We start from the raw sequence: 23,540 nt of genomic DNA on the forward strand, positions 1-23,540 counted from the left end.
TATAAATCATATAAATCATTTGCTGTAAAACAAAGGTAAACTGACCTATATCCAGACCATGGTGTCTGACTTGTAGCTCCTTTGTTGTAAAGTGCTACAAAAAAATTATGATTATTAAATAATTAAATCAGCAATAGCATGAGTAACTGGTGGTCAACATGTTTCATTTTTTTTCATTTTCAGAGGCAAACTTCAATTTGAATTGATAAAGATGGTCCACTTTTTGGGATTCTGGCAAAAACTTGAAAATACTCTTGCGATACCCGACGACCTATCCTAACCATAACTATTCGAGGTCAATGCCTAAACTTAACCATTCAAGGTCAATGACTACCCTTACAACATATTCTTATGCAACGGCTTGTATGATATCTTACGAAAAAGTTATTTGCTTTTGTATCAGTCCCTTGAAATCAAAGTGGAAGAGGTTCCTACTGCCCATATTTTGCACAAATATTTAAGAGAAAAATAACTAGTCAGCAATCAGTCATTTTGCATTACCTTTATTACAGATAATCAAGGCATGTACATTGTCTGAACATTTGAAATAATATGGTGAAAGAAAGTGAAACATTCAGTATTGATTCTATAGGTTACAGCAACCTTTTATTAATTAGAGAGAACAAGAAACAGAAAAAAGTGGGACATTTTTGCATTTAGCATCAGCATTATTATTAACAGTCGTAGAGCACGTTGATCCTCTCGATGTCCCAGTAGGACATGCCCTGCCTCTGGCCGATCTGGATGTTGGGGTCGGGGATGGGGGTGATGGAGTCCTTCCCGTACTGGATGGAGAAGGCTGTCCTTCCATAGTGCATGATGGAGGAGTAGTCGTAGGGAGTGTTCAGGTTGTTGGTGTTCTGCTTGTAGAAGTCGAAGGCCTTCTGCGGGTTGATGTTCTGCCAGTTGATGCTGACGTAGTTGTCGCGGTCGCTCCTGGTCTGTTCGTGCTGGAAGCCCAGAGCGTGGTTGATCTCGTGCTGGATGATGCCGTGGTAGAGGCAGCCTTGCCTGTTGAGAGAAAGCACCTGACTGCCTCCAGTTCTGCCCAGAGAGGAGAAACATCCGGCTCTGTTCTCGATGCTGATGTAGTCGTACTCGTTCTGAAGGGGGACGAAGCGGAGGCAGGTCTTGCTGTGGAAGGCCTCCATGGCGTAGTCGATCTTCTGCCTCTCCCTGCTGGTGAACTCACTGCTCACGGTGAAGGGGATCATCACCAAGCCGTTGGAGGATTTCCTCCACAGGCAGTTCTGGGACCAACACTTCATGGCGTTTCTGGTTCTGGGAACCGCAATGTCTCCTTCCAGCAGGATCTCATCGGAGCCGTTGTTGGATGTCAGAATCCTGGTGGTGATGTCGACAGTGTCTGGGACTTCTTCTTCTTCACCTCCTTCCTCCTGGAGAGGAAGTGCCTGAGAGAGGCCGAGCAAGAGGCTGGCAGAGGGAGTCATCTTCATGGTCGGTCTGGAGGCTGTGGAGCTTCTCTGAAGAGCTGCTATGGAGAGACTCCTTGAAGCTTGATGTTTGACTCAGTTCAGTCCAGGGTCTTTATACTCTCCTCTACAGGTGTGTCTGCAGGAGGATTATGGGTTGGGGTCTACACTGCTAGGCCTGAACAAACCTCTGAAGGGAGGACTCCATGGACAAACCTACTGTTTAAACATGGTTTGTTATCTCTGGTCATTAGATAGATGGACACAGCTTTACTAGGCTGGATTTGTTAAGCTAAACACTTTACATGGTCTTCAGCCAATAAGCGTTTGCCCAACCTTAACCATCTCGCGGGTGTTTCACAATTTGCGTGTTACCTTCTAGACACAACCACTTTCTGGACACACTAGACAGGTGACAAATTCAGTGTTAAGCACCACAGTAATGAGCCATTAGCAATGAAGATGGAGACCAAACTAACTCTTCCTCACCGCCATTAATTTGAATATCAATAACAATCGATCAGCTGCACTGGTTGATATTTGATATAGATAAATGGATGGCAAAAGAAAACAAAGCAAGACACGGTCAAACAGATCCAAACTATCAATGACATCATGTTTAACAGTGACATTTACAAACATGTTTGATTTTCAGCACCAAAAAAAAATCATCTTTGCATGAATGTTATCAGTATCATCTCTATGCTATTATGACCTAAATTTGGTCCTAACAAATAGTTTCCAAAGTTGATCCATTCTGAGTTTTTGCCCTGCCATAATCCTTTTTTTTATTATTTTGTCCTCATTCAGGTTGGTGTTGAACTTGGCAACTTCTTGAAACTCACTGTCAGCAAAATGCTTGCCGGGCACATTCAAGCAGACGATGGCACCAGGTAAAGCAGTGACTATTGGACTGTGTTGCTACAGTGGGAATGATGCGAGGGGGAAGGTGACGCTGGCACTGGCCGGGGTCGCACTGCCCCTGGTATTCTCACCGAAGGTGGCCGGCCTAATGATGAGGAAGATTGCTTCTGTTTAAATGGCTGCCAAGTTGAAGTTGGATAGGGGTGAGGTGTGCGTGTGTATGTGTGTGTGTGTGTGTGTGTATATACTTCAGGGGGTTGTTAGATGCCTTGGTATCTGGCCCCAAATCAGACGGATAGATTGGCAGGCGATAGCCGTCCAATGAATCCATGCACTCGCACACATTCACACAACGGGCATGCAATTACGTGCACACAAGTCTTCACACACACACGCCCTAAGTAGATTTTATTTATACAACTTGCAGATAATTGGGGCGTAGTGCAAACTGGACATATGGATGCATTTATATTTTTATTCTCAATACTTTTATTTATTTAAGTGTAAGATGTTTAGATATTTTGAATTAAATAAGTGAGGGAAGTTGTCGAATCTTGTGCTGCCCCATTGGACTTCACTTAGACCCAACCGGCTATTATTTATTTCATAGCACTAACAGTGTGGTGAACTGAGAGGTCAGCAACAGGGGTCAGCGAACCTGGAAACTTACTGATTCATGAATTTCTCAACTTCAACTCAAGGGTAGTTGCTGGCAGACCAGTATCACAAAATTTGTAAATTGAGCTCAAACTCTGAGACAATGTGTTGTGTAGACATACATTTTGTGAAAATTGTGTTTTTCCACTAAGATTGGGTGATGAATTGTAAACCTTTTGACAGTGTTAAGCAGTCAATACAACTGTGGTTTTGTCATGTCAAAACTTCAGTCCACAGCTTTGGTTAAATGAATGCTACTGTTGGCATGCTACCATGCTCACAATGACAATGCTGACATACTGATGTTTAGAGGATGTAATGTTTAATGTTCACCATCTTAGTTTAGCATTTTAGCTTGCTAACACTAATACTAAAAGCAACGTATAGCTGAGGCGGATGTGAATCTCAATCGATTTTTAGGCATTTGGCCAAAAAAAAAAAGTATTGATCAAATTTAAGTTTTGACCTGGTGACCTCATGATCCGATACTGAAGCCTGCACCCTGTGTGACTTGACAGCAGACGGGAAAATGACAAGCTCAAGTAAAGGACTGTATCAAAAGTGCCAAGAGAGCTTTTCAGATTTTGGCGATAGCTTTCTGTTTCTTTACAGACACTTTAAACCAACTTTATTTTAATCCCAGTTACAGATACAGATAGCTTTCCTTTACCCCAATTAAATAATCCATTCATGGCCAGTATTCAATTAAACCATCAAACATATAATAAACATGTCGAGAATAAAATATCAATAGCAAAGCAGAGTTTAGCTGTTTGGCCTTGTTAACGTACCCTAGATATGCCACATTATCAGAGGGTCCTGTTCCTACATTGATCTGACATTTCAACAAATAACTAGGCTGGTGAATTGCTTTCATTCGTTAAAGATTGTAATAACTTGTGTGTGTGCTCTGCAGTTTAAAACACAGCTTTTGGCTACAGGTCTCCTGGGAGTTGCATTACAACCCACTACTTTCATTAACAATCATTTAGCTGTTAATAATAGCTCAGAGCTGGGTCAGTAAAGGATATGCTGTTTACATGTCTGCATAATATTGTATCCCAGAATTTATTAAATTTCAATTTCAGTGCTAATGTGTCTAAAAAATATGTGTGCTCTAAATTGATGTTTTTACATATTTTTTTAATACAAATTACTTACATGTTTGTTACCAGCTGTGACAGCAACGCTGGTATTGTTTTCAGCTTGTGAGTCATCATGGCAAAATTTGGTCCTGGGCACACCTACAGTAGCAGGAACTAACACAGGAGCGGGTTGCCAGGTATTTATATTTCTATCTGGGGACAGATGTCACCACGATAGCGTCACAACCGTGCATGATGCAGTCACCAAACTTTACGGGTTTGTAGTTGAGATCAAAATGAAGGTCAAGTTGGAAGATGGGGTCTGAGCAATGGTGTCAGAATGGGGGGGATTTGTCTGGGCTGTTTTTGCTTTTGTATCAGTCCCTTGAAATCAAAGTGGAAGAGGTTCCTACTGCCCATATTTTTGCACAAATATTTAAGAGAAAAATAACTAGTCAGCAATCAGTCATTTTGCATTATCTTTATTACAGATAATCGAGGCATGTACATTGTCTGAACATTTGAAATAATATGGTGAAAAAAAAGTGAAACATTCAGTATTGATTCTATAGGTTACAGCAACCTTTTATTAATTAGAGAGAAAACAGAAACAGAAAGAAGTGGGACCTTTTTGCATTTAGCATCAGCATTATTATTAACAGTCGTAGAGCGCGTTGATCCTCTCGATGTCCCAGTAGGACATGCCCTGCCTCTGGCCGATCTGGACGTTGGGGTCGGGGATGGGGGTGATGGAGTCCTTCCCGTACTGGATGGAGAAGGCTGTCTTTCCATAGTGCATGATGGAGGAGTAGTCGTAGGGAGTGTTCAGGTTGTTGGTGGCCTGCTTGTAGAAGTTGTAGGCCATCTGTGGGTTGATGTTCTGCCAGTTGATGCTGACGTAGTTGTCGCGGTCGCTGCTGGTCTGTTCGTGCTGGAAGCCCAGAGCGTGGTTGATCTCGTGCTGGATGATGCCGTGGTAGAGGCAGCCTTGCCTGTTGAGAGAAAGCACCTGACTGCCTCCAGTTCTGCCCAGAGAGGAGAAACATCCGGCTCTGTTCTCGATGCTGATGTAGTCGTACTCGTTCTGAAGGGGGACGAAGCGTAGTCGATCTTCTGCCTCTCCCAGCTGGTGAACTCGCTGCTCACGGTGAAGGGGATCATCACCAAGCCGTTGGAGGATTTCCTCCACAGGCAGTTCTGGGACCAACACTTCATGGCGTTTCTGGTTCTGGGAACCGCAATGTCTCCTTCCAGCAGGATCTCATCGGTGCTGTTGTTGGAGGTCAGAATCCTGGTGGTGATGTCGATGGTGTCTGGGACTTCTTCTTCTTCGCCTCCTTCCTCCTGGAGAGGAAGTGCCTGAGAGAGGCCGAGCAGGAGCAGCAGCAGCAGGCTGGCAGAGGGAGTCATCTTCATGGTCGGTCTGGAGGCTGTGGAGCTTCTCTGAAGAGCTGCTGTGGAGAGACTCCTTGAAGACTGATGTTTGACTCAGTTCAGTCCAGGGTCTTTATACTCTTCTCTACAGGTGTGTCTGCAGGAGGATTATGGGTTGGGGTCTACATTGCTAGGCCTGAACAAACCTCTGAAGGGAGGATTCCACGGACAAACCTACTGTTCAAACATGGTTTGTTATCTCTGGTCATTAGATAGATGGACACAGCTTTACTAGGCTGGAATTGTTAAACTAAACACTTTACATGGTCTTCAGCCAATAAGACCTCACATTAGAGTTTCTTAAACAGAGTAATGTATGTATATGTTCCTTTAAAATGATTTCCTTTTGATATTTGTTCCATACAATCTATTTATTTGTATATATTAGCTTTCTCCCCACACTGATCTGTCACTGGATTGACACAATTTGCCACAAACATCACACCACGTCTTCTAAGGGTCAAAAACACACTGTCCTCATACCTACAATGGTTCTGGCGGCAGGATATCTGTCAAATGAGCATGAACGTTGATACATCTACCATTTAGAATAATGGAAAAATGTGATCCTCACAACTTCAGCTCTTGGCTCATGTTAGCATGTTAACATTTGCTAATTAGTAGGCTTATAAACACAGCTGTGGCTGATGGGAATGTCATTAGTATCATTAGTATGTCATACAATATTTGGTCATAAATGGATCACCAAAGTTATTACAGTTCGTTCTGAGGGGGACATAAATGACTGTACCAAATGTCACATCCAGTAGTTGTGGAGACATTTTATTCAAAATCACAGATGTCAACCTCATGATGGCGCTAGGGGAAAAATCAGATGATCACCAAAATCTGTAGGATATATCCTGTGGGAACCATGAATGTCAGTAAAAATTAGTTGTAGAAAAAGACAATTTATCCAACAGCTGTTTAAATATTTTAGTCTGGCAGCATTTCTTGCTGCTGCCTATTTGTAGTTGTTTTTTGTCCATTCACAATAAAATAAAAAAGAAGGTTTTTTGCACTATTACCATTTTTAGAAATAATTTTCTTTTCATGAAATCTCATGAGACCAGAAAGCTTTGTCGACAATATAGATTTACTGCAGCTCTGGCAACACTTTTGTCATCAGATTCCAGCTGAGATAAACATTTCTGTTTGTGCTAAGAGATCAATCCTACAGCCAACTTTAAGGTTGTCGCCTGCTTCCCCCCTGAGGGTATTATCGCCTCAGAGCACCATCTGCTATTTATATACAGTATATATATATATATATATATATATATATATATATATTCGTATATATCTGTACATATCCCAAAAGCAAAAGCAAGCTCTTATGACATAGTCCTATGGCCATCTCTTCCTTTTTTATCACTGAATAGTTTCATTACCCCAGTGTCAGCGAGTAGAGCTGTAAAAGAAGTTGGCCTGCTTTTTTTTTCTTAAAATTATAGTTTCAGCTTTTGCTGTACAGCCTTCCTCATAAGCATTAAAAGTTGAGGTATGATGTGCAGGAAATTACAACACTTTTTTAAGGACATCAGCATCCCAGACGGTGAGGTTATTGGTTGACCCATTTATTATTGTTTAATGTCCACTGAGCCTGGTTCCAGCTTTATTTTTGCCTCCTTCATCCAGCGGTGGTACATTTAACTCTCAAATGTGACACTTTTGACCTCTCCCAGTCCAAAGTGGTTCATTTTTGCAATAATCTGAGCTTGAACATGCAATTACAGATTTTTATTTGGCAACTTGCAGGGAGCGGAAACAAGTTGTGAACACATATCATCTTTTAAGTTGATGGCAAACTTGTTAGCAAACAGTTAATTATTTACACATCCAACAGATGCAGAGCATCTATTTGGCAAACGTGAGTCCAATATATACTCTCTTTTAGCTCTGCTTTTAGTCTCTACCAACTCCTGAGGGAAATATCTGGCTCTTTAGCTGCTAAATGCTCCACTATGTTGATCAGCTAGTCACTAACTGGGTCAGTCTGCTGTTTGGTGCTGAGCAGGTAGTGTACAGTGGGTTTGTAGAGATTTTTTGCTAAAAAAAGCTGCCTCCTGCAGCCGAAAACGACGTTACGAGAGCTGTGAGAGTGAAGTCGTGGGCCGGAAAGCTAAACAATGAGCTGAAACTCACTATAAAGTTCTGTAAAGCCGTAGGTATATCACTACGAACAACCCACATTGTTTACACATCATCATTTCAAACAAATTGTAGGCCTATTGTAAAAATATTGGTCATAGCCACTTTAAGTTGGCGTGTTGTTTTTTACCCAAGTGAGTGTACTGTCAGCACAATATAAATCACTTAATGCACAAACATAATTAAGTACCTATTTTAAATTTATGCACTGGGATCACCTCCTGTTTATGCTTTCAAATACACCCAGGCCCAAATGGAATACAAACACGCCGAGCCCAAATGGAAAGACACACATGTGTCTGCTGTGCTGCGTTACAAAGGTGCTGAAAGGAGAGGACTGCTGAAATCAAAGTAGACCAGTCCTGCATCCCAAGCATGGATCTGTGGGGATAATAGACCCACTGAATGCAGAGCAGCCAGCAATAAGGCGCTGCGCCGCATGAATAGAAATGTGAAATGAGTGTGCTCCACGGCCCAATAATAAAGAGGCCTCCGTGTGCGCGGCTGTCGTTTCAGTGGGAATTGAAAAAAACTGATAATGTGAGATAATGTTGAAACACAGAAGTACTTTCTGCCAGTTCTAGACGCCGTTGAGCGGTGAAATAACATGAACGCAACACAATGTAAAACCACGCTGATGTGTGAATTTGCCTTGACCTTGCCGTCGGTGTCTCTGCTTTTATGAGAGGACCAGACAGATAAAGGATGTTGTTTTCCGTGCCGTCACGTTTCCTTGTCTCCCCATTAGCATGAATAATAAAGGCCATTCACCTTGTTTATCTTTCAATTCAATATTTACTCCTTGTCAGATGCATTTGGGGGCTTTTCATCATCACTGTTCTCAAAGCGCAACATTTTCCTCTATGGTATTCGTCCTCCCTGTTAATGTTTGATGAACACCACAATAAAGGGTTGGAGGGGATGGGGGGTGGTGATGGGGGGGTTCTACCTGTGCCACAGTTGTTTTTTTCCTCCCTCTCTATTGATGTTTAGAGCATCTTCCCCAACGTCACGCTTCCTCCCCAGGGATTCCTCCCCTTTCCGGGACTCCCCTTTTCTTTCCCTCAAGGTAAATTTGGGCTAGATTGAATTAGGCAAGGGAAAGTAGGTCACTGGCTTTGATCACTGTATTGCATTGTTAGTGTGAAGGTTAAACCTGCCGCTGGTACATTCTCACCAGCAGCCACAGCGGGCCATGCGTTTTCTCTCTTCCTCCTCTTCCTGTTTATTTCCTCCTCTTTACTTTGCTATGAAAAAATTTTTTCTCCACTATGTATTTTACACACACATGGAGACAGACATTTGCACAGATGTGTGTGTTTTTTTGAATATTTTAACAATGTATATAAATGAAGCACACCAAAAATGTATTTCCACTATGGCTGTCAATCAATTAAAATATTTAATTGCATAATTGTCCATAGTTAATCCTGATTAATTGCAAATTAATCGCACATTTGTTATCTGTTCAAAATGTACCTTAAAGGGAGATTTGTCAAGTATTTAATACTCCTATCACCATGGTAGTGGGCAAATATGCTTGCTTTGTACAAATATATGTATATATTAATTATTGTAAATCAATTAGCAGCACACACCATAACCATAGAATCCATTTGCATTCACATATCGACCCCTTTGAAAATGGCCATTCAAGTTTTTCCTCACCAAAATTTAGCGTAAGTGTGGAGCGTTATTTAACTTCCTTCCCGAAATGTTGTCATGGTTCGTACCAATTAATTAATTTTTTCTAGTTTCATATGATACCAGTGTCTTCACTATAGCTTTAAAACTGAGCCCACTACAACCTCCGAAAGATTGATTGCATTAATGCGTTAAAGAAATTAGCGGCGTTAAAACTAATTTGTGTTAACGCGTTATTATGACGTTAACTCTGACAGCCCTAATTTCCACATGCAGATGATATTCATACATAACATACTTTTAATCCAATATATTTTGACATGTATATCTTCTAAAGCTTTAGTGTTTTACAGCATAGCACCACCTAATTAACAGAGGAAAAATACTTTTTAATGTCAAAGCGGGAAAGAAATATCTACAAATGTATCTTAATTAAGTGCAAATATAAACAAAAAGGCACCCATATACTATGAAATGATGATTTAACCAGTTTATTTGTCACATAAGTTAAATGGAGATTGAAGATTGGAGATCGTGTGATCGTGGTGTCACAAGTGATTTTAGCGTAACTGCCTGCATCACTGAAGACAAGGGAGCATTCCAAACAAATTGGCGCCATTATTGTTGGAAAAGTACCAATCAGAGGAAGGACATGAGCATTTTGGAGGCAATGAATGGAGAGCAGTAAGGTCAGACATAAAATGATCGGGGGAACAAATGGCACCGCTGTAAATCTGCCTAGAGCAGGCCATTAGTGTGAGAAGGGAAGTAGTGAGGAAGACCACCAAGAGACCTGTTACACACATAATACAACAACTGTTGCTGCAGTGATTCACCAGTCACAGTTAGCGGCTGAATACAAGACAAGCTATTCGTTTTTGAGATTGTCATTGAGTAAAACTGTTGGATGCGTTGGCGCAAGAAGAACAATGCAGTCACCGAAATCATTAAAATGCATCCTGATGAGGACCACGAATGTGTTCTGCTTCTCGAGTAAATCCTCACAACGGGTTGCCGCACCGTTTCTTTCAATGGCTGTGTCTAAAATCCCTCTCTCACTACTCCCTGAATAATAAACTACTCACTCTACAGTAAGTCGTTGACATTGACATTTCAGACACCTACCATCATTTTGAACCTTTCCCTCACTTTCGTTCCATTGTGGGACTTTTAAAGGGCAATATATAGGTCATATATTTTACACTTTGAAAATCAAATAAAATGTCAGAAGGCAAATATAGTGCATTATGTAGAAAATAGGGGAGTGATTGTGTTATTTCAGTGCAAAATGTTGGACAATACTGTCATTTTCTGTAGCTGCTGTGTGACATCTGAGCAGAAGAATAACACTGTAGCTGAATGAAACCACAGCTAAATGGTTATTGTTAGTTCTGACCATCGACCCTTTACACACATAAGACCACGTCTCCTCCTTTTAGCGTCAACACAGTCATGGAGAAGAGGGCGGGTGGTGGAGGTGGGGGGGGCTGGGAGCAGCCGCTCCGTAGACATGTTGCACACAATTAGCCAGCTGCAGAGGGACCGTATGGCTGTCATGTCTCCTGTTGTTCCGAGGTGAAGACGAGGCTGTTTCTGAAGGCAGAGTGCCTGGTAAACAGAGGTTACCCCCCCACCACACACACACACACACACACATCCTTCATCCACACACACACACACCCCTCGAGGAGCCCCGCTCTGTTTAGCACGTTCAAAGCCAAGACCGCAGCCCTTAAAGCTAAGCAGTCATTGGCCGGCCCCTTTACTGTCCTGGTGTCGAGCCCGTGTCACATTTACAGTGTGGTGGCACTGGGCTGGAATGGCCTAGCAGCTAATTGGGTGAGATAGCAGCTTTATTTCATTTGGGCCATGGCGGCTCAATCTCTCCATGCTTCTGTCGTCCATATGGAAATAACTGTAGACACTATTATAAATATTGGGAGGCTACTTATGTATTGTATATTGCAGCTACAATAAACTAAACCATGTAATGCCTCCAGAACATATTATATTACCATGGCTGTGCCCGAAATCACTCCCTACTTGATATCTATGCAATATATTATTTGAGTGTCTGTTGACTATATTATGCCATTTAATATTCACTCAATAGAAAGAAAAAAAAATATGTACTTTCAATAGCATATATATATATATATATATATATATATATATATATATATATATATATATATATATCCCTCAATAACGGTTATTTTAACAGAGATAAAAAAAAAACCAGTACATTACATTTGAAATTACTTTTCTTCCAAAAGAAGAAAAATGAAATGATTAAAACTTATAATTCCATGATTCCATTCAAGCTGCACTTGACACTGAAACAGGAACCTGTTCCTATTGAACTGTTGCTCAGAGCTCTTTCTGCCCTTTCAGATGTCAGTCTGGTTGAACTATTGTACAGTGTTTTGTACAAAACAAACCATTCATACAAAGTAACATCTATTTGTAAAGAGGACTTTCTGCAACCTCAAAGCATGAAAGACCATTAAAAAATAGAGAGTAGTCCTCTCAGCCCTCTGACTGTAAGCAAGCTTTTGTGGCAGAAGAACACAACTTTTGAATTCTTGGGTTTTATTTCCATTCAGAGTTGGAGAGCAGATGGTGCTCTGAGGCAATAATACCACCATATCACTGAGGATGCTCCGGTCTGTAGCAGGCTGACCTTAAACCTACTAAAAAAAAACTCAGTAGCCTAATGCTATGCCTGTTATGTAAATTACACTTATGTGACAGTACACCTGTCAGTGTCTGAATTTTAGTTTAGTATCCAATAGTAACGTATTCATCTGCACTGAACATCATTGTGACTTAACTTTCATTTGACCGCTCTAGAAAAAAAAATACAGTTTTACCGATGCACATATCAAAAAAGAAACTAATATGGCTACATTTAAATAAACATGTTTTTAGCATATAAGGTTTAGCATGAGAGCATGTGAGCATGCCATAATTTTGCAGTGCCATGAATGTCTGGCAACCCATCCAATTGTTTCAACATAGTTCATTCTGGATCAAAGTGAAGGCCTGACAGATGGTCGGTTCAGCTGTCTTCACTAAAGTCGTGCACCTAGGGAAGCTAAACATACGGAATTATTTATAGAGATGGTTTTCTGACCAAACTCAGCAACCTTGACCAGATAAGGTCAAAATAGGTCAGGGCTTAGACAAATAAGCCACAGATCTCTATCCTTCAGTTAGAGGGTTTAAAAGTAGTTTATATGAGAGATGTTCTTGCAACTACTGCAGTCCTTCATACTGAGTACTGTGTCTATTGTGAACTGGATACCATCCATACCATCAAGCAGTGGCAGGGAGTTTCGTCATAGATCAAGGAAACCAGTAAGAAGAGATGGAACAAAATATTTAAAACAAAGGCCATATCTTGAAAAGAATCTGCCAAAAAACACAGTTTTAGGGAACAAGTCTTGTCCGGGACCGTAACCTTGATCACACAACTGAATGTACACTCCAATGGCTTCTGACAACGAAATATGAAAAGTCCCTGAGTCACCCAGCCAGAACTCAGAGCTAAATCCCTTTGAAAATCTCCGGAATAACTTAAAGACAGACCGTCACATATGCTCCTTATCCAACTTGAGTAAGCTCGAGCACATCTGCATCTTAAGATGGGAGAAAATCATAAATTTCTCATGTGCAGAGCTCGTGCAGATACCGATACCCACGAGGAGTAGAAGCTGGAAATCACTGCCAACGTTGCTTCAACTAAATATTGACTTGGGGCTTGGACAACTTCATCTACATAAAGTATTTTTGTAATGTTTCTTTCTTTTTCAACAAGTAGAAATAAGTTTGGTTGAGATTTTTTTGTAGAAATTCAGACAATAAAATCTCAACCAAACATTATCTGGCAAGATTATAGGTTATTATAACAGTGATAAAGGATATAAAAAGTAACAGTAAAGTCTCTATAGGCACAGATTGTTCCATACAATTAGACAATCTATAATGATTTTCATCCCGGCTTAGTTAAAACTGGAACAGACATGTGAATGCCATTGTTTTCCTCTACATATGCATTTGTATAGACATGGAATTTGTAATGGTTTCCTCTAAATACTGCCAAAGTGGTTCTTATTATCCCACGAATAAATACAGCCAAACATAAATCTCTAACCCTCTCTCTCTCTCTCTCTCTGTCTTCCATCCCTTAGTTGAGATGTCAGTACTATCTCCAAAGTGACTGTGAAGAAGCAATATGTGGTGTGACAGCCAGCCTGGGTCACAGCCTCCCATTTCAGCAAATGGGCATGACTTATTTGCAGGGTTGGGGGCTGTGGGATGTGGGGCGATATTGACAGGATCATTTGCATGTCTGCCAAGTCGCAGGCAGGAGTGTTGCTGAAGGGGAGCTACAAGGGAATAGATGGGATGTGATGGCTTCTATAATCTCCCCCGGCCCTATCGGTCGGAGGTGCTGTGCAAAATGATCATCCGCTGGCTGTGGCTGGAGCGAGCGGCGACTTGGACAAGCTCCGACGTGATGTCACTGTCAACCCAGGCAGAACTACTTTTTCTCTCCCGTGTTAACTCATTATCCGTTTCTGTGCAGAATTAGCAGGCTTCATCCATCACAAAAACAATAAACATTGCATTTTTGTCAAGTTATTCTTGATTTCAGCTTTTGTTGCCACATACAACCCTTAAACCATTGTTAGCCAATAAAAAATAACAAAGGAAATACTGCCCGCATGTAGCATACATAATTTATTTTTTATTTGGCACGGAGAGTATGAAAGCTCAAAGTGTTTGCCAGACAAGAAAAAATGAGTTTTTATGTGTGACATAAAGGTGCTGTTATAAATTGGAAGCTGCGGTTTGGTTTATAACCTGATCAGATAAGTATGACTGTACATAAATTGATATCACATTATCTTCCCTTTGTTGCTACTTAAAGTCACATAAAATCCATGGTTGTCATTCCTGTTACACTTTTAAAGCAACTTATTATTTTCTGTGACATGTTATTTTTGTTATTCCCACTGCACAGCGCTTTCTGTGTTAACCTCTGAGAGATAATTTATTATTTTGTGCATTTTCCACTAGGATTGCTATAGTTTTTAGTTCTGAAAGACTATAGAAATTCATCTGTATTTGAACGGCAATAAACCTTGATTTAGTGCTGCATGAGTGCCACAAAGAATTCATATCACAGCCTATCTGAGGTGACAGTGCCTACAAATGCTAAAGGTAAACATCATATTTACTGGGCGACTTCTGCGGCATCGTCATATTGGCTTTTATCTACAGGAACTTGAGTGCTGATGAAAAGAGCCGGCGTAAATACTGAGGACAATCTGAGTACTTCAAGGAAACACAGGACGCTCCTCAAGAGCTCTTTCAGCTCATAGACAGCTAACCCTGACCAGTTGAAAGGTCAAGTGCCACAGCGAATGAAGGGTGAAAACCACATTCACCATCGACACTTCTGTGTGTGTTTTGGCTCTTTACACTCTACAGGACACACAGCCAAAGGCTAGCCAGCCTTTTTAATGGTTAATCAATAGAGCCAAGAGTCCCTGGACTATGTGTCTCGATATTTGGGGGCTGAACCAAAATAATAAGCCGGCATCTATCTGCAGAGCCTGACAAGGAAAAGTCGATACTTTTGTGCTCGGGTTCCAGATTGATGGCAGCTGACCAGCAGTTAGGTGGTGGGCTTTTTGGGCAAAATAGAAAGAGGCAAAAAAGAAAGAAAAGGACATAAAAGACCAGGACAAAAAGAGATGTTAAGATGATCAGCTCGCCTTATAAAGAGCTCAGAGTCTCTGGAGTGCGATATGTGGCAGATAGATCATATCACACTGCGAAAAACAAAGTGGCCCCTTTACAATCCCTCCTTCTGCTCTGCTTTTTTGCTCCATCTTCTCTCTGTTTTCTATAATACTGCAGGTTTATCCTCCTTATCTCTCACCTTTCTATATTTATCTGTATAGGGCTCCAGTTCCTTTAATGGAGGTCACCTGCTTATCCACAGTGGAGCATCTTTTAAAGGGAAAGCTGCAGCTTGCTGTGTCTCTTGGCTTATAGGTTTAAAATTCCCCTTGTACTTTTTTTGTGTAAGGAAATATAAACTATAATGATATTCTACAGCTATTGTGCACATTTAAAAAAAAAAATCAAAAGGTGATAAATAAAACAATTTGAGATATATTTGAGTAAACAGGGTCTAAGCTTTGGCACTCTGAGTGGGTGTTTCCCATGGCAGAGGTTGGCTGACATCGAGAGCTAGCATCGCTGGGAGAAGCCTGCCAACTTCCTTGGTACGCTAGGAGCATGTCAGCCTTGCATAGCCTACAAACATTAACTCAAGATGTTTACAACGAGCAACGGTTCTGTTCAGTTCACGATACTACAGGGGTGTAGGTTTCGTTTCAACATATCAAACGAATATCAAGGGGGGCGTCCTCCCCCAGGAAATTTTTAACGTCAAACACATTTCCTGCATTCTGGTGAATTGTTATGCATCAATTTGGTAATGGAAATATCTTATTTATGTAAAGGAAAACAAAATTCAGGCGCCATGAAGTGCAGCTCACGGCTTCTTCTCTCAGATTTTCAGTGGGGAGCATCCTGGAGGAGGAAGACAGTTACAATCAGAGCAAAGTCTTTGACATTTTTAGAACATATTTCGCCATACAAAATTATGAGTTTTTTAGGACTTTTTTTACATGCTATACTATGACTTTTTTATTGAATTGAATATTGTGTCCAGTGAGGTGGCATTTGAGCCGTGCCATGTTTGGCAGAGGATGGTTTGCTATTGTTTTGTCAGGTGGAGTCAGGTAAAATGGGCCAGATAAGGTTGGAGCATCATAGCTCTTTAAAATTGTACAGCCGATCACAATAACTGATCTTGCATTGTTGCACCAACACTAGTTGACATGTATCAATAATTTTGATTGGTCTGCGGTTACTAATATGGGCATGACACAGTGTTACATGAATCATGTCAGAGAAATTGTATGGTAAGTGATCCTGACATAGCAAATGTCACTCATCACTAATAAGGATGACAAAGCAATTATAAGTAAGCTTACAAACAAAGCAAAATGTTTGAGCAATGTTTTAACAGGCTCTTTTAAATAAAAAAAGTTGATGAAAAAAAAAAAACTTTTGTAAAAAATTTAATTTTAGGTACAGGCCCATTGTAGTTTAACCATGCCAGCTGGATTGGGCCATGATTTTCAGCTAAAATGTACCACATACACACTTTTTCACAGATCTTACATAGAAATTGATGGTGTAAAACGGGTTCATAGGTCTAGATATGTATCCAAGCAAAAGCTTAACAATCTTTTTTAAAATTATGCATTGCAGAAGGTGTTTAAAGGGAGTGCAGGACAAGATTTATCAAGACCTGACTAGATGAGATGTTAAGACCTAGCTACAGGAAATGTTAATACTTTTTGGTGTTTTGACTTTTTGTCATTTCATTTCATCGTCATTTGTAATTTTACCTATATTTTGTTTTAGTAGACATCTGACTTGCTTTGTGGCATATACAAACTGTGCTCCTCTTGATCCTTTTTAAAGTGTTTTAATGCTGTTTCTGTGCTTTCTCTTGCTTTGGTGTCAACCGGGCTGTACTGTTGGGAACGCTGGCCATTTGGTTTGCTGTACACCTGCATGTGGATAAGTATTGCAACAACACTTTGTGGTGTTTGCTTGCAGTGAGTGTGTGTGGTTTAGGATGTGTGCTTTTTGTAATAAACTCTTATACAATTGCACTCGAAGCCACGTCTCTGTCCAATCCTTACACCTATCTGCATATTGACCTGTATGAAAAGGATAGTCTTGGGTCAACCCGGGATAAGGTCAGGGTTAACAGTGCCTTATCCCCCAGTTGGGAAGGTCACATACTATAACCTTTTGTACTTTTTTCGACATACTTAACGATGACTTTTTTTAAATACTATACTGTATGATTTTTTTTTTTTTTTCAACATAAATTACTATACCATGACATGACGTTTTTTCAACATACAACACTATGATTTTTTTTTTTTTTCACATACTATACTATGACCTTTTATATATTTTTTTTACTTTTTTCAACATACGATACTATGACTCTTGACATATAGGACTTTTTTTTATTATTTTCACCAAACGATACTAAGACTTTTGTCAACATACAATAATGACTTTTTTCGACAAACTATACTATGAATTTTTCTAGGACATATTTCACCATACAAAAGAATGATTTTTTTAGGACTTTTTTGACATACTACACTGACTTTTTTAACCTACAATACTGTGACTTTTTTTGACATACTACACTATGACCTTTTTTACTTTTTTGACACACTAGACTTTTTTTCACCTTTAACATATTATACAATGATGTTTTTTCACCATACAACAGTATGACTTTTTTTACTTTTTTCGACAAACTATCCTTTCACTTTTTTTAGGATTTTTTTTTACATACTATACCAGGACTTTTTTCGACATACTGTGACTGTTTTATGACTTTTTTGGGGCATACTACACTATGACTTTTTTCGACATCCTGTATTATGACATTATATAGTTTTTTTTGACAAATTATACTGTGACATTTTTTGACTTACAATATCATTAATTTTTGTATGACTTTTTTGACATGTTCTATGACTTTTTAGAACTTTTTTCAACATAGTATACTATAGAAAAAGGAATGAAGTCCAGAGTGCTCGGAAGTTCAAATCAGTGTGATGAAAGTGCTCTTAGGTGGAGTACACAAAGGTTAAAAAAAGTTTGAGTCGAAGGCACTCTTCTGGGAAAAATATAAAAAGCCTTCATTCAAATGTCTATTTCATGATGAAATGCTAAAAACAATGCTGGTACAGGTTCAGATTGGGTAACAACCCACGCGTAGCGGCACAAACAGCCTTCTTCAGGGTATAACTCTCAGCACACAGTTTTCCCTTTTGTGAGTACAAGGTGATTGCAGACAATTGATGATTGCAAACACCTGAGCAAGAGGCCAATAAACTTGCAGGTGACAAGTGCAATATGGGGTCACTAGATGGCTCTACAGGATGTCAATAAAGCAGAGAAAGTAATGAAAACAAAATAAGAAAACATAAATATACAGATAAGACAGAAAAAGTTAAATAAGTTACAATATATAACCATTTATAGTAACAGTACCAGACCACATGCATAAGAGCCACTACAAAAACGGGCTAAAATGAATTTCTTCATTTAGTCCTGGATACGCTGTGGCCTTCATTTGGTGTATGTACAAAGTTTCTCTCTGAAGTAATAATTTTAGTCGATCACCATGTTCTTTTTGATGGTTTCTAGGCCTACAACCATAAGGCTGTCTGGATTGCTGTTATGTACTTTATAAAAGTGCTTAGCCATAGGGTAATTTAAATTAGCTTTTCTGATTGCATACGGATGCTCAGAGACTCTCTTTCAATTGTCTCTTTGTCCGGCCTATGTAAAAACAACCACAGGTACAGGATAAACGGTACACAACAAAAGTAGTGTTACAGTTAATGAACGTTTTGATGTCATATGACATCAAAATGTTCATTAGCTGTAACACATTAACATTAACATACACCTTATGATTCTTAAGGTCACTGAATTGTTTACACTCCTCTATATTGGCACAATGATTGCAAAACCCACATTTGTAGGTACCCTTCAATGATCGGTGAAGCCAAGTTTTATCATTATTATTGGTTTGGGAGATGGCTAGGCACTAACCTGTCCCGTAGTGTAGGGGCCCTTCTTGAAACTGATCTTAGGAGGGGCAGGAAAAACTTCCTTAAGAAAAGGGTCACTTTTAATGAGATTCCAATTAGAATGTATTATCCATTTTATGGAATTTGCCAGAGAGCTGTATGCTGTGACAAAGTACACAGTCTCTTGTACTGAAGATTTTCTTTTCTTTTTCTTAAAAGAGTTAGGTTAAACTGGATTTTTTTTAGAGCATCCTGGACAGTTTTTGTTTTGTAGCCTCTATGTGCAAATCAGTCTGACAAAATTGTACCCAGCTTTTCAAACTCTTGGTTGTCATAAATGTGTCAACAACGTTGGAATCGGCCAAAAGGTATTTGTCCTTCAGCCAGTTAGGATGAAAACTATCTGCTTTCAGCACAGTATTTTTGTCTGTTGCCTCCTATATACTGTGGTGTGGAGCAGGCCATTCTCACCCTTAGAGATAGTCAGATTTAGGAAATTAATACTTTGTTTAGAATACTCAATACACTATTTTATATTTTTGTTATTAGTATTCAAGAAATCATGAAACAGTAAAAGTTCCTCCTCAGAACCAGTCTAAAACAATAGAATGTTGTCAATGTACCGTCCCCACCATTTTATCTTGTCAATAAAATTGTTGTGATTAAGTCCTTTTCCCATAAACCCAAAAAGAGGTTAGCATAATTAGGAGCAAAACAGGCCCCCATAGTAGTACCCCAATCGGTCTTGGAAAAGAAACACATTATTTTTGAGAGTCCATTCTGTGAGCTGAAGAATAAACTCAGAGGGAGGCAAAGAGTCTGTTTGCCTGTTTCGTAGGAAGTATTGTAAAGCTTTCAATCCATCATTATGGTCAATGTTGGTGTATAAGGACTCCACATCCAATGTTACTAGGAGACAATCAGCAGGAATTCTCATCTCATGTAGGACCTTCAGAACATGAGTTGTGTGTCCTGGATGTATGAAGGCAGTTTTTGAGCAAAGGGCTTGATATGAAAGTCTACAAATTGAGAGGCAGGCTCTGTAAGGGATCCATTAGGTGATATAATGGGCCTCACCGGAGGGGATTCAATATTCTTGTGGATCTATAATCCATAATTTTCACTATGATTTTTTTTCATGAAATTTTTCGACACACTATACTATGATTTGTTTTCATGAATTTTTTCGACAAACTGTACTATGCCTTTTTTCATGAACTTTTTCGACATACTATATCATGACTTTTTGGTGAAATTTTCAACATATATATTACTATACTATGACTTTTTTTCATGAAATTTTAAACATACTATAACTTTTTCATGAAATTTTAAACAAACTATGCTATTACTTTTTTTTTTTAAATAATAAATAATACTATGACTTATTTTCATGAAATCTTTCGACATACTCTACAAAACTTTTTTCATGAAATTTTTCGACATACTATACTATGACTTTTTTTGGTGGAATTTTTTGACATACTGTACTATGACTATTTTTCATGAAATTTTTCAACGTACTATACTATGACTTTTTTTTCATGAAATTTTTTCTTCCTACTATGCTATGACTCTTTTTGGTAAAATTTTTGACATACTATGCTATGACTTTTTTTGGTGGAATTTTTCAACATACTATACTATGACTTTTTTTCATGAAATCTTTTCTTCCTACTATGCTATGACTTTTTTTGGTAAAATTTTTCGACATACTATACTATGTACTTTTTGTATGTCAAAAAAATCATAAAAAAAGTCAAAGACCAACTTAAAACTACTTTCTAACAGAATGCGCGACTGAAATCTACAACTTAGTAATATAGCAATTAAACACTCTTAAGGTATTATAGAAAACACAGCCGAATCCAGCACACAAGTTTACCACTGCAAAAAAAGAACAAACAGCACACAGCGTCTTAAGACACTGCCGTTTGGCTCACTGGCACCGTCTGCTTCTCTCTCCGGTCTTTTATCCGCCCCGCCCTGATTGCTGATCAGGCACGGCTGCGTACATCCAGCGATTGCAGCTGCACAGCGGGGGAGGGCGGCACCTAAAGAGACAGAGGAGAGGGCACAAAAACACAAAACACACTACTGCACATAACATTTCCTATGACCATTTTTTTACTTACTATGACTTTTTTATCACAACATTTTTCGACATACTATACTATGAGTTTTTGTCATAAAATTTTTCGAAAAATTATACTGACTTCTTTTCATGACCTTTTTTGACATACTTTACTGTGACTTTTATCATTAAATATTTCGATATACTATACTATGACATTTTTTCATGACATTTTTCGACACACTTTACTATGACTTTTTTATCATAAAATTTTTCGACATACTATACTGTGAATTTTTTTCATGAAATTTTTCGACATATGACTTTTTTTCATGCAATTTTTCGATATGTTATACTATGACTTTTTCCCATGAAATTTTTGGATATGGGAAAAATTACTTTTTTTCCTTCAAATTTTCGACATACTACAATATGATTTTTTTCATGAAATTTATCAACATACTATACTATGGCTTTATTTCATGAAATTTTTCTACAAACTATATTATGGCTTTTTTTCATAACATTTTTGGATATGGGAAAAATGACTTTTTTTCCTTAAAATTTTCGACATACTACAATATGATTATTTTTCATGAAATTTGCAAACATACTATATTATGACTATTTTTCATAAAATGTTTTGAACAAACTATACTATGACTTTTTTTCATGAAAATTTTTGACATACTTTACTTTGACTTTTTCAGGAAAACTTTTGTCATATTTTCCCATGGCTTTTTCCCATGACATTTTTCAACATTCTTTAATTATATTTTTTTTCCCATGAAATTTTTCGCCATACTTTACAATCAGTTTTTTTTCATGAACATTTTTGATATACAATACCATGACTTTTTTTCATGACATTTTTCAACATACTATACTATGACTATTTTTTATAAAATTCTTCGACAAACTATACTATGACTTTTTTTCATGAAACTTTTCAACAAACACACTACTGCACATTACATTTACTATGACTTTTTTTCATGACATTTTTTTACTTACTATACTATGACTTTTTTATCATAACATTTTTCGACATACTATACTATGAGTTTTTGTCATAAAAGTTTTCGAAAAAATATACTATGACTTTTTTTCATGACATTTTTTGACATACTTTACTATGACTTTTTTATCATAACATTTTTCGACATACTATACCGTGAATTTTTTTCATGAAAGTTTTCGACATATGACTTTTTTTTCATGCAATTTTTCGATATGTTATACCATGACTTTTTTTCATGAAATTTTTCAACATACTATAGTATGACTTTTTTTATCATGACATTTTTATACTATGACTTTATTTCATACATTTGATGCATAAGCTAATCAAAACGCAGTGCTTGTTGCTTATGATTCCACATTACCTTCCCCTTATGTTGAGGTGACTTTGCTGCAGTTTCTAACACAGTATGTTTTTATAGTGTTAGTATCAAACACACAAAAATAGCTTATATGCCATATTCAAAGTAGAGAACACAGCTTGTTATTCATTCTTGTTTCTACTAGCCACCCTTTAGCTACTGTGTGACGCTGCTGGCTCTTCCAGACTCTTCTATTTGATCTCCCAAGAGAGGGCCTTATCTCCCTGGCTTGATGTATATCCAGACACTTACATTCCTATTGTAGCCTATATCAACGCCATTCAGCGACAATATGGATCACATGCTCTCCGTGGAGAGCTGCGGAAGACATGTTCAAAGGCCAGGATTGTCGTTAAGAGGACTAAATAATGGACTCATTTGACTAAAGGCTTTTAATGCCCATTTATCCTAGAAATTGAGAAATAGGCCGAGGATTAGACTCATACTTAAAGAATTGCATGTTGGGGCTTTTTTTTCTTTAATATGCCATCCTCTTTCTTTTTTCCTTTTTTTTTTTTTACAGCCATATGAGGGTAGCAAGGGATTTGAGGCGGGCTGTCCTCATTTTGAACAAACGATGCAGCTGCATGAACAAAGGATGAAGCTGAAATTATCAATGCAAAGTAACACGAGACAATGGTGCTTCCGTATCACTCAAAACACAATTGGAGCACATGTGCACCCACATAAATACTATGTCCGTGTCTGCGCATGCACACACATGCATGCACTCAATGAGATCCACACTGTTCCAGTCCACACACACACACATTTACCAAAGCCATTGTTTCTCATTCAGCCCAAGTTGTCCAATCAATAAGACCACGCACAACTCTTTGCAGCACATTATTAGGATTGAAAGACGCTACTATCAGCTTTTTGTATGCTTCAGCTGATACCTCTTTCACTTCAAAGTCCAAACAAAGAGACTTGAACGTGTCCAGGAGCCGGGTTCTCTCCCTCTGGAGCAAAAGAAACCAAGGCGGTACACTGCCATCTTGTGAGAGAAAGAAAGGCAGACTAACAAGCAGGCAAATAATGGAAGACCTGTCTGCCTAATGACCATTGCAAATAGCTGGTGGTGAACAGTT

The 23,540-nt window shown here is 38.7% G+C and overlaps 1 protein-coding gene and 1 pseudogene across 1 annotated transcript; both read right to left on the reverse strand.

The window, feature by feature from the left end:
- Positions 1-507: 507 nt before the first annotated feature.
- On the reverse strand, positions 508-1,457 carry LOC141761917 (high choriolytic enzyme 1-like). The gene has a single exon (XM_074625607.1). The coding sequence runs from the start codon at positions 1,455-1,457 to the stop codon at positions 675-677; it is 783 nt and encodes a 260-aa protein (XP_074481708.1). The 3' UTR covers positions 508-674.
- Positions 1,458-4,623: 3,166 nt separating this feature from the next.
- On the reverse strand, positions 4,624-5,667 carry LOC141761923 (high choriolytic enzyme 1-like; annotated as a pseudogene).
- Between the last annotated feature and the right edge of the window lie 17,873 nt (positions 5,668-23,540).

Source organism: Sebastes fasciatus, chromosome 2 (assembly GCF_043250625.1).
Source record: "Sebastes fasciatus isolate fSebFas1 chromosome 2, fSebFas1.pri, whole genome shotgun sequence".
Classification (NCBI taxonomy): Eukaryota; Metazoa; Chordata; class Actinopteri; order Perciformes; family Sebastidae; genus Sebastes; species Sebastes fasciatus.